Source organism: Acanthopagrus latus, chromosome 23, assembly GCF_904848185.1.
Source record: "Acanthopagrus latus isolate v.2019 chromosome 23, fAcaLat1.1, whole genome shotgun sequence".
Taxonomy (NCBI): domain Eukaryota; kingdom Metazoa; phylum Chordata; class Actinopteri; order Spariformes; family Sparidae; genus Acanthopagrus; species Acanthopagrus latus.
Window position 1 is genome coordinate 4,811,410 of NC_051061.1, and position 11,960 is coordinate 4,823,369.

General features: G+C 40.3%; 1 protein-coding gene and 1 long non-coding RNA gene across 2 annotated transcripts; one reads left to right on the forward strand and one right to left on the reverse strand.

Moving 5' to 3' along the window:
• Nucleotides 1-1,509: 1,509 nt before the first annotated feature.
• Nucleotides 1,510-11,392, reverse strand: farsa (phenylalanyl-tRNA synthetase subunit alpha). The gene is made up of 13 exons (XM_037090104.1): nt 11,186-11,392; nt 10,795-10,932; nt 9,228-9,326; nt 9,019-9,137; nt 6,968-7,060; nt 5,543-5,671; nt 5,338-5,453; nt 5,159-5,243; nt 4,941-5,040; nt 4,220-4,388; nt 3,917-3,994; nt 2,847-2,961; nt 1,510-2,032 (listed from the first exon to the last, which is right to left on the reverse strand). Exons 1-13 carry the CDS (start codon nt 11,330-11,332, stop codon nt 1,927-1,929), a joined length of 1,494 nt encoding a protein of 497 aa, XP_036945999.1. The 5' UTR covers nt 11,333-11,392; the 3' UTR covers nt 1,510-1,926.
• On the forward strand, nt 2,969-4,934 carry LOC119014700. Its single transcript, XR_005073054.1, has 3 exons — nt 2,969-3,528; nt 4,200-4,415; nt 4,644-4,934. It is a non-coding gene; the product is annotated as an uncharacterized LOC119014700 (long non-coding RNA).
• Nucleotides 11,393-11,960: the final 568 nt, after the last annotated feature.

Here is an 11,960-nt window from a genome sequence, read left to right on the forward strand (position 1 = left end):
GGAAGAAAGTTTGAAATCACTGCCTTTTTGGATTCAATCAATTCAAAATGAAATTAAATGCTTTTTTTAAGCTTTAAAAAATATATTTTTAATGTAGTCTGAAACAGAAATGGTCTTTTTTCTCCCCCGCCCACACATGGTCGGGAAGAACAAACCTCATAGAGACGGAGGTGAAAAGATGCTGGACGTTACGATCCTTTGCTGACCGACTGAACCAAGAGTCTCTCAGTTCTCATTTACAACTGCCGTCTAATGTCGTGTGCCACTTCTTACATCAGGAGCTTAGTAAGTTAATTTGAGCTCCGGCCTGAGGGTGAAGCTCAGTCTGGAGCAGTGTGGCGAGAAAAGAAAAAGAGCAGGGTGACTGTTGGACTCGGTTCAATGGGTGATTTAAAACGAGATTTACACTTGAGAAATTACAGAAGACAGGGGATTAAATGCAATTCGAAAAAAGAAGGTTAATCTACATCTACATGTTTAAATGTCAAGTATTTTTAAATATTGCCATACAACTTGTAGTGTCCACTGAGACATTGTGTAAATTCAGATACATATCACCAAACACAGGCCTGCTTCGATCACACACACAGACAGAAAATATTTTAAGTTCAAAGACACATCGGAGACAGCAGAACTGATATGTGTTGAATAAAAGTGGGGTTTTCCAGATCGAACCTTCCAATAGACCATATTCACACACACAGCAGCCATTTTCCACACTGAGGGTGGGAAGCTCAAATGCTGGGAGGACGTCCTGCTGCTGTGTTCCAGGTTTCAAGTCATGTAATTGTAGGGACTTTGACGAATCATTATTATTTTACTGCCTCCGGATTGAACAGCAACTTGAGAGACGATATTTAGTGAACATTTTGTGGAACTGTCATACAATGTTATACAATCTGAGCTTCCTGAGCTCATAGTAAAAATATCCTTAATACAATTATGTGTTTCACCAAGTGGTGAACCTGGCCCCACCCTCCCTTGTGAACTACTGAGCCTTTTGAGGACGCCCCTTTCATACCCAATCACAATACTCCTACCTGATGGACTGATTTACCGCTGGAATTTTCCAAACAGGTGATTTTGAAGCAGTCAACAACTTTCTGTTTCTGGAAAAAGTCTTCAGTTTAGTTTATGTTGATAAGCATTTGTAAATTCTAACATTCTGACAATACAGTTTCAAGGTTATGCTCTGATGCAGACAAAACACTAAAAATATCGAAAACAAGATAAAAATACTTTTTTTTGTGCAGAGCCTCACAGAGAAGAGAGGTGAGCACCAACTGGTTTTACAGCTGGACACTTACTGTAGTTTGAGTTTGGAGATCTGACTCTCATTTTTTAAATGTTAGTGCCATTAATGAATATAAATCAAAATGAACTTCTAAAAAAAAAAAAAAAAAAAAAACCCTGCAAAACTGAGTCATGTAATTTGTTTCTTTGTTAGGGACGGCACATAAATCCATATGATTCTAAGTTTATGATAACAAACACACAAATCAGGTTTTAGTGGTATTTGGAAAAGCCTTTAATTGTACATTTGTTACATTGCAAAAGTATTTTTTCCTGTACAAGTAGGTAATTTCCTGTAGTAACTGGGGTGGGGTCATGTAAAAAAAACGGTGGTATGTAATTAAGTTGAGACTCCCACTGATGTTTTGCATGGCAGCATAAAGTTCATACAGATGCTGCTCCTGTGTGTCGAAGCCCTTTGAGAAACATGTTTGCTGTGATCTGTTTTAAGTGTTGCTGGGAAAACAGACCCTCTTTTTGTGCTGGTTGCTTTCAGACCAACTGGTTTAAACTGGCCGAGCTTGGACTGGCAGGAATGAGCAGAGGGTGGAGGGCTTTCTCAAGGGAGATGTAGAAATGAGGGGGTAAAGGAAAGTCGGGTCCATCAAAAATAAATGTGGTAAAGGGTGAAGCTCAGGACTCCAGTCGACAGATGGGGCTGTCGTAGACCATCTGTAGGTTCACCTTGTGTCCCACCAGTTCTCTGATGTTGTTGATGCCGTACTTAATCATCGTGGGCCTGCGGGTCACAGGAGAGAGCTGAGTGAGCAACAGTTGTTGTGCAAAAAGGCAGCAGAACAGAAGCAAAAGTGTCTGTTTTGTATCTAATGCCAGGTCTGACAGGTCGGAGCGAAAGCAACCGAGGGAAGACGGGGGATTACTCTGCGTGGATTACACAGCCTTTCCCAGTTCACTCACTCCATTAGGTATTAAGCATGACAGTTAACCCCAGTTAAAACTCAAATATAACTGCATTTAAAGAAATATTCTTTGGCGTTCCACCACCAAATGACCCTGTGGCGAGGTGTCCCTTAAAACAAAGAAGTCGTTTTGTGGAATTAAAATTAAACACTAGGCTGGTTTATATGTGTCTAAGAGAAATGTAATGCCTTCGACTGTAACAAATGAACTAAAGATTTTCTATTGGCTGTAAATAGCCAAAGTGTCTACAATGACATATAAAGTCCATAATCCAACATGAAATAATCTCAGTAAATGATGTTAATAATACAGTGAAATCATTCATAAAGAGAAATATTCATCTTCAGACAACAAAACTAAATATGTGAAATGTGGGTCAGATGTGAGCTCAGTGAATTCAGACTGATGACGTCTGTAGACAGACTGAATCACACAAAGTCACAAATGGAAAATCTGAGAGATTAGCAACAAGATATGGAGATATGCTCCCAATTTCAAAAGCGCCAGCAGGATAAAATGGAGGTACGTTAAGAACTGTCAAAATGACTGATAGCACTGAACACAATTTGTGTTCTGTCCGTATGAAACTGATTCATGGCGTGTTTCTGTGAGCGTAATGTGTCGGTGTTCACCTCTCCAGAGACAGTCCCCAGGCAATTACTGACACATCCTCAGGAAGACCCATGGGCAGCAGCATCTCTGGTCTGAAGACGCCTGAGTTTCCTACTTCCACCCACTTTTTCAGTCCTGTGTTTAAGGAGAGAAATTATACACAGTTGGTGGGACAACCAAAACAACAGATCAGAACTGGCAGAGGGCAGAATCTAACGAAGCAGCGACACTGAGAAAAAAAATATGGTTCAAAATTACCGGCAACCTCTAACAGAAAGAAGAGATGGAAACCTTCGTTAATTGTCTCAACTTAAAAAGAGCCAAAAATGCATTTGCACGCTGTCTTTGGATAATCCTCACAGAATGTGAGGAGAAAATTCAGGAACTACTGACAAAATTCTTGTTCATATAAAAGGAGTTTGTTTACCAAAAAAACTCTGTTTATTATTTTCAGTCCATGGTAGGAAGGGATTCAATGTCCCTCTGTTATGCTATATGTCTTTCTGCCAATCTATTATAAATATTTTTATTTAAAACAATACATTCATTTACAATTAATTACATTCAAATATTTGATTTAAAGGAGGCCTGACCTCAACATGTGAAATTAATTTAACTAGTCTCACACAGTTTTCTTCCAACATGACTGGATTAAGATGCTGACTAAATCAGTTGGAGAACAAGAAATGGAATTACTGAGAGGTTAGTTCATCAGAATGTATACTTTTCATTTGCAGATAATATCTTGGGAAAGACAAAGGAGTACATTTTGTTTTGGTTTCAGCTAAGGCTAAGTGAGTTATACTCTGCTAGCTGTTCAAATCTCAAATCTGACATTTCTACATGTGTTTGATTAAATATCAATATATGCCATGTGCCTTTGTATGGCAAACGATTTTTTGTTAAGTTTTATAAAAACATTGGGAAACCCACCCTCCTATGTCTGTATATTTATTCGCTGGCTTAAACAAAAAACAGAGGAAATGAATATGTTCCTGGAAGGTGTTGTGTATAAGCCAGGGAAAGCAGCAGCCAGTTCAACTAAAAGAGTGTCAGCAGTCATGGATGATCTGAGATAGTTGTACTCTACCTTCATGGTAGCTGAACACTTCCATACTGGGCTCTGTGTACGGGTTGTAGGCAGGCTTAAAGCGAAGCTTAGTAATTCCTGGAAAAGAAGCAACAGAGGTCAGATTTGTGCGGCTTCAACAACACATCTGAGGGCAACAACAACAATCAGTGGCTGATCAAAGTGTGTTTATGTCTGTTCTGTGTTAAGTGTTCAGTTACCCCTCAGGAATACATGAAGCATTTAGCCCAATCATAAACTAATGTACCTGGCTTCTTAGTTATTAATCGAGTCATATTAACAGTGTCATGGAGTCCTGCTGACCTAATTTGGTGAAGAACTGATGGAGGACACCCATGAGGTCTCCCAGTGTGAGTCCATAGTCGGCCACCACGCCCTCTATCTGATGGAACTCGGCCAGGTGGGTGGCGTCCAACGTCTCGTTCCTGAACACCCGGTCGATGGAGAAATACTTGACGGGGGTGAACTTCTCCTGGTGGTTGAGCAGACGGTTGGACATGTAGGTGGTGGGACAGAGAGAAAGAGGAGCATCATGACAATACATGTACAGTACATCGGCTATATAGTTAAAATATATCTGAACATTACACCCATTTTTTAACGACTCAGCCCAAAGCTACATGCTGCTGTAACTGGCACCTGTCCTCTGTCCTCTGGTTTCAGGCTTTGCACAAAAGAAACCTGGCTGCAATTATCCTGACAACTGTTCATCTGATCTTCTTCACAGGACCCAAGGATGTGCAGTGTTGAAGTGCTCAATCTCAACTAGTACTGCCAGGAGCACACCATGGTGTGTATTAAGAGGGGTTACACTGCTGAAAGGCATGCTGGGTTCAGCTTGCTCTCTGTAGGTGGCTACAAAACAGCTGAAGAATGACAGGCTGGATATTTTACATTCTAGCAAAATCTTGCAAGTCTGTCGTTTTGTTTTTGACTCCCAGAAACAGCCTGCTCCCAAATACCTAGCTGTTAGCAGTGGCAATTAATTCATCTATATTTAGCTAAGCTGGAGTGTGTAACTCACCTGTTGTGCCAGTTTATACAGCATGCGTGCGCTGACTGCTGTAGTGTGCGTTCGGAGGATGTTCTTCTGAGCCTCCTCTATCTTCCAGTCGTACTTGTACCTGAAACAGAGGACATAGATAGATAATGTTATTTCAGAGGCTTCACTGTGCCTGCTGTAGTACGTAGGGAAAGCAGCCATACTGTTCCTTGTTATGCGAGTGTGTGATTCCGCCTCACCCCTGTGAACCGAAGCCTCCCTCTGAGTGGACCTTCTTCACTCTCTCCAGGTAGTCCTGAGGGAACTCATGGGCGAGTGCTGGGTCTGGAATATTTTGTTTGGAATAAATGATCATCAGAAACAAGTTGGACAGGATGTAAAGCGACGGGATTCAGAGATATAAATGTATGACACGCACCAGACAGGAAGAAGGTGTCGTGCTGGTCTCTGGCTGGGTGCTGCTGGGGCTGGAACAGGGAGTCAAAGTTCCAGAAGGAGCTTTCTATGAAGTTGTTGGTTGGCATCTCTGTGAAACTACAGAAAGCAGAGAGTTTATTTTATGTGTTATTTATGCATGTGTTTGTAAGATGGCTTATTTCACTGTGATGTTTACAGACACTCACCCCATCTCCAGGAAGATCTGCCTGAACTGTGTGCGCACCTTCATCAGCGGGTGCAGGTGGCCACAGTCAGGGGCCACGCCCAGGGCCTCAAAGTTGTAGGGCTTAAATTTCTTCTCTTTCCAGCTGCCACTGAAACACAGGCAAGAATAACGTAGAGCAGTTAAGAGAAGAAGAAGGAGACGACTGACTGCTGCTTTCACTTCTGCTGTGTTGATAAACTACAGTGTTGCTTGCTTCTTTACAGTCACTATGTATCATAATCCGGTGACATAATATTTCCCCCCAATTTATTTGATTAATCTGCAGCTGAGATGACAGAGCATCAAATCTATGGTGAACACAAAAAGTCAAAGCAGCCTCAGTTTAAATTTTGGGCAGAGAACATCTGGATGCTGCTTTTAGCCAAATCCCCTCTGTGATATAATTTCATGCACAAGTTTTTTGTTTTTTTTTACATTCTGACATTGTAACTCATGCTCAACAACAAAACAGTATGAACTGTTTTATGACTGTGTACATTATTTATTCACTTAGTCTTTATCTTAAAGTACCTCACATAAAGAATACATTATACAGGTAAAATGTTCATTAACATACATTTGTTTAGCTTTGAATGTTGACTTCAAATGAACATTAAGGACAGATTCGTTAATGAAAAGACACTAGAAGCAACTGTTAGTTTGCATGACTTCTCATCAGAAAAGCAACACCGAAAAAAGAATGAAAATGTTTAATATCTCAGATAACTTTGTTACCTAGTAATATTAAACATTTTCCAGGACATGCAGATATATTGCACATCTCCACCTTATGGCCAAATGTGGGCCTGAATGAATCATTCGCTTCTGTTACGTTGTTCAGTCACTTTTTTGTCCTGCCCTGCCTTTAGGACAGAGTCCTCATCTTTGGACTCGTCCCCTTTTATGGGCAGCGGTTTCTCTGTGTCCACTGTCTGAGGTCCTGCACCCCATCACTGACAGATAGAGGAGGACAGACAGGACACATTCTATAGATGTAGTGAAGGTGTAATGTGTGGGATTTTCCACAAAGATGACAGTGCATAGACTCATACAAAGTAATCCCTCTCAATCATCACTTATGACCCGCTAGAGTGTGTGTAGGTGTCTGGATCTGCAGGGACCCTGCCCTTTGCATGTATTCCCACTTTTTTTTTGTATTTTGCCATGTTTGAATCGTTTCTTAGCTGCATCCACCTTGAAACAATCACAACACTTTATTTTGCTGGTTCACTGCTTTGCTTCGGCTTACATCACTCTCTTCCCTGGCTCCATCAGCCAACGCCTCTCTTTCTCTTTTTGTCTGGTGTGTTTGTTCACAGACAGAAAACCAACAAATCCTTTAAATTATACCTTTCAGAAGACATTAAAGCACATTCCAGACTTAATAAGTACCAACTCTACTCACTTGGCAATCATCTCAGGGGTGAGCTCCGTCTCCTGCTTCGTGACGGTCGTGCTGAAGGAGTTGCCCTTAGAGATCCAGTACGACTTCACCGTCCTGACCACGAAAGAATTAAGACATTATGAGTGATCCTCATTATGAATATGTCAGACTTTTATGTGACAACTGTTGTTGTCCAAGCAGCTGTTTGGTGGTGCTATACTGAAATGCATAATAGTGTTTCTAATAGCTTTATGTGAACTCCAATGACGAATCTGCTCTCAACAGTTTCTCCATAATGTCTCATGTAAATGTGAATATAGGAGGTTGTGTGTGTGTGTCTGGGTGTTTAAAGTGCATCTATGAAAAGGATTTAGAAAAGAAAAAATCAAAAACATGTGAAGACGGGTTTGGTTACTTAGTAAACCTCACTGCAGTCATGTCAGTAATATCTTCCCTCAGGAAAAAGATGCTTAGTTACATCAGCTCTGTACATCTGTGGCCTGCCGACCAGAGTATGAGAGATTTCTGAGTAAGAGGATTTTGGAAGAATCTGCCCCTTGGTATCAATCCAGAACATTCGTGTGTGTCAAAACCAAAATCTAAAATGTTCTCATCCACGTGCATTCTGACGTTAAAGGTTCCTCATCATGTTTACATCTTTATAATGACTTGCTGACTGTACCCATGACATTTTATGTATCAGTTGCTTCATCTGCAAGTTGTATTCTTAAAAAAAATGTACACTTCAACACATTAATGTGTAACTGTCCCTTTATGATATTCAAATAGAACTAAACTGACATTAAGATACTTTGAGATTATTCAAAGATAGTATCATAATTTGAGATTAATATTTCACAAGTAAAAACATATTAGGAATAAAGTGACTGATCTACTCTATATTAAAAGTGTTGTTTTGTGATGATGAAGTGTACTTTTATAGACTGTTGATTAATTCTTTTCTTGATTAACTAGTTTATCATTTTGTCTATAAAATGTTAGAAAACAGTGAAAATGCCCAGCGGCTTTTCCTTAAGTGCAAAATGACATCTCCACCTGGGTTCATTACTCCGACCAAATCTAAAATCAATGTGTTGTCATACATGCCAAAGGGCTGTCACATTTGAGAAGCTTAAATCGGAGAATGTCTTTTTTGCATGATTTAAAGAATCAATATACTATCAAATAGTTCCAGATTCATTTTCTAAAAATGAGCCAAGCAACTAATCAACCAAACATTTCACCCTCAATTAAAATAAAATCTATAGCTTCCCCTCAGTGCCTCAAACTGTACAGACACACTCACGAAATCATCCAGATGAGTCCTCTGTCTCATCCAAAGAACATCTGGAAGCTCAGAGGCCTCTTTATAGAAGTGTAAGTCTGAAATCTTACATATGATATTAGGAGTTGGGACACAGATATAAGTTTAGGAACTGCTTGTGTAACAGGATCTTTGACATTTTTCTGCAACAATTCCCTAGTTCCTTCTTAAATTGCAAGTTCTGACTGTTGGGAACCTTAAAACAGGTTCGTTTCCATTCGTCTCTATCTGCAGCTGTGCACTAAGCTCCAACATAGACATCTCCCAAAGGTGTTTTCCTTCCAGGAGGAAATATTCTCAAGAGACTGTTCCAAGCCTGCCACCCCCTGTGTTGTTGTACATATGTGAGCAAAACTCTTTGATATACCTCGCAAAACCACACAGTACACAACATACTTTGCATCCTGCTCTATGGGAACAATAAAAACAGCTTGACTGTGTTATAAAATGGAAGGAGTCCGTCTGGCACCGTGTCGGTCAGCCACAGCACCACAGAAAAAAGAAGACACAATCCCATATTTTTGGCAAACTCCTAAAGAGTTACATAACAAATGCCGGCAACAGGATGCATCAGAACAATTACAATGTGTTCCCACCACACTATTCAATGACTGTGTTGTTAGGGAGAGAACATCTTCATGACCCGAACCGCAAGGTAAGCGCTGAGCCACGACAAAGCTCCTACTGCCACCTACTGGCAGAAAAGGGGACACAATCACCACTTGTGTATTACAGTGTGTGGACTTACACCTCAGAGAGCAGCTTCCTCTTCTTCAGCTCATTCTTTTCCTTCTCCTCCAGCTGAGTCATGTCTCCTTTCTTTACCAGAAGCAGCTTCTCTCTGACCTGGTCTTCAATCTTCTCCACCTGGGGACCAACACATAACCACACACCCTTGTTTAAAGTGGGGACTGCCGATAACAAAAGCCATGATAACAGGTAAAACTTGTCACATACAGTCCTGAATATCCTTGGGCCGCCCTCATGGGCCTTGTCCACTCTGATCCACTTGTTGGACATGGCTTTGCTGAAGCCGATCTTCCCAAAGGACAGTTTCTGCACAGGGAGAAACACAGGAAGATGACACTGTCAATGATATATATACCACAAATGAAACAGCATGTGCACTCCATTCTGTGTTTACTTAAGGAAAGTAACACTTAACAGATTGACTGCAAACAAATGTTTAATATCGATGTACAGTTTGTACCAAGTTACACTGGAGGTCAATTCTTTGTGTTGTAGAAGAGAGTGAGAAAAGTTAGAGAGATCATAGACAACAATTCAAGAAACACACAAAAACGTTCAGAATTTCTGATGAACTGTGGGAGTGGGATAGGATGGACAGTTGTTTACTGTCATAACGATGCTTTCTCCGAACAGGAAAAAGGTGGTTTAGCAAAGACTTGTTTTGTTTTCTACCTATAAAACTTTTTTTTTCCAGTTTGACTGATTGTCAGCCCTGGCCGATTACCAGGCTGGTACTCAGTATTTGTCAGCTCATCAGTTTCAGTTACTTTTCTTTCACACTGCAGATGAAATAAATCTAATTTAAAAATGTGCCACTTTGGCTCACCCACAACAATATCTGATTGGTAACATCACACTAGATCACTATGTTAATAGCCTATTAAAATAGGCTAGAATAGTAGCAGAAAATGTAAATACTCAAATAAAGCACCTCAGCATTGCACTTAAGGATAGTGTTGGAGTAAATTGTACATTTTTATTGCAAATGTATATATGTCCTAAATATTGGTGTCCAGTCTTCTTGATTTTTCATAACTGGTATCTGTCCTGAAATAGCCAAACTGGTCGACCCTTAGCTTTTTCAACAGGGTCAACAGTTTCAGGTTTTAAGTATATTCTTCAAACACATGTACATGAACAAATATAAAAGACAGAGTGGATGAATACTATTCACTGGCTACCTAACCAGAACCAAAAGGTTGCTAATTTTAATTGGGAAACTGAAAATTACTTCCAACAAGTGCAAAATACAAAAGATTCAATCTTATTCTCATTTTGTGAACATGTTTTGCATTAGAAAAAAAGGTGAGGCTTTAACAGGCTGCAGTCAATGCAAAGATTTTGAATAATTTTGGTGGCATCCTTCCACCACATAAGCCTTTCTGTGTTGGAAGATCGCAAACTAAACTGAGGCAATGTGAACATCAATTTAGAGCTTCAACTGATAATTATTTTATAATGGATTAATCTGATTATTTGTCAGTATTGTTGGTTTGTTTGTTTCATAAACAGTCAAAACAGAGAGGGGATTAATCGCTTGGATAAACAAACAGTTGGATATCCTTACAGGTAATTATCTAATCAATGTGCCAGTCAAATGGACCTTCATGCTTCATGAAGACATTCTTGATAGAAGTTATATAGGACGCTATTTTAACAGCAGGTACTGGCCCGTTGTGTTTACACCTGAACCCAAATCCACATGAATGTTTCCACTAGTTTTCCCCTTATACTGAGCTCCGCCTGACCTGACCTGTCCACCTGCAGCACTCACCATGAGCTCACTCTGTGCCAGACCCTCCAGCGGGATGGAGCTGAAGACCCGGGCTTCATGGCTGCCCTGCTCGGCTATCTCCGTGCCCTCCTCCGTCAGCTCCCACCGCTTGGAGGAGCGCAGCTCGGCTGAGATGACCTGGACAACAGGGCACAGACACGACCGTCAGCTCGTTTTAAAGCGACTTTATCAGTGTAAATATTCATCCTGACTGGCTCAATCTCATCAATGTCACACAATGGTGGGCTGATTAAACACGGCTCTCCAAACACTTCTGACTGACAGGTGTCGTCTCTTTAACCGAGCCGTCCTTATTGCATCAGTCTCAGTGAACGGACAGTGTTGACGGTGACAGCCTAACTTCCGCTGCTCCGCAGTCAGGATTACTCACGTCGCCGAGAGCCTGCAGACTCTTCACGGCTCCGACTATGACCTGGTGGTCCACCCCGAGGCTGCTAGCCACTTCCAGGCTGTCCACGCCATCGTCCACCTTCTCAATCCGCTGTAGAAGTGTCTCCACCACACCGGTGTCGGCCATGCTGGAGCCCTGCGAAGCCCAAAAAAGACCGGATGTGACGTCCAGTTCCCAAAGACCGAATGTTCCTGAGTAGCGGGGCGTTGAAAATGAAAGGAAGGCGAGTACCGTAAATATTGTAATATTCAGTTTGTTTTTGTACTGCCTTTCTGATCTTTGATGTAGTAAACTCATGTAAATGTCATATTAACATGGTATGATACATTATGGTACATGACGAGAAAGTATAGAATATGAGATGCATATTGAATGTTGCGATACAGTATGACAGTATGTAGCACATAGCCTAGAGTATAGCAATATAACATAATACACAATAACTTATAATACAGTATGATGTTATAATATAATCAGTCCGTGTGTGTGTGATTATATATATATATATATATATATATATATATATATATATATATATATATATATATATATATATATATATATATATATATATATATCACAAATATATATATATATATATATATATCACAAATATCACAAATATAGGCTATAGAGCATCTAAAGCCAAGAAAAATTACATTCTTGCAGTTTCTTTCCTAAAGATCAAGAGTATCATAAAGACTCAGTACCTCAGTCACAGACTGTAGTTTCATTAATCATTCTAATAAATGGT

Bases quoted from the DNA above. Each gene is read 5' to 3' on its own strand.
- farsa (XM_037090104.1), bottom strand. From the start codon at position 11,332: ATGGCCGACACCGGTGTGGTGGAGACACTTCTACAGCGGATTGAGAAG. The intron at 9,138-9,227 runs GTATGTGACAAG...GTTGGTCCCCAG, and splicing joins GCCCAAGGATATTCAGGACT to GTGGAGAAGATTGAAGACCA. The intron at 5,454-5,542 runs GTGAGTGTCTGT...TGCTTTCTGTAG, and splicing joins CAGATCTTCCTGGAGATGGG to TTTCACAGAGATGCCAACCA.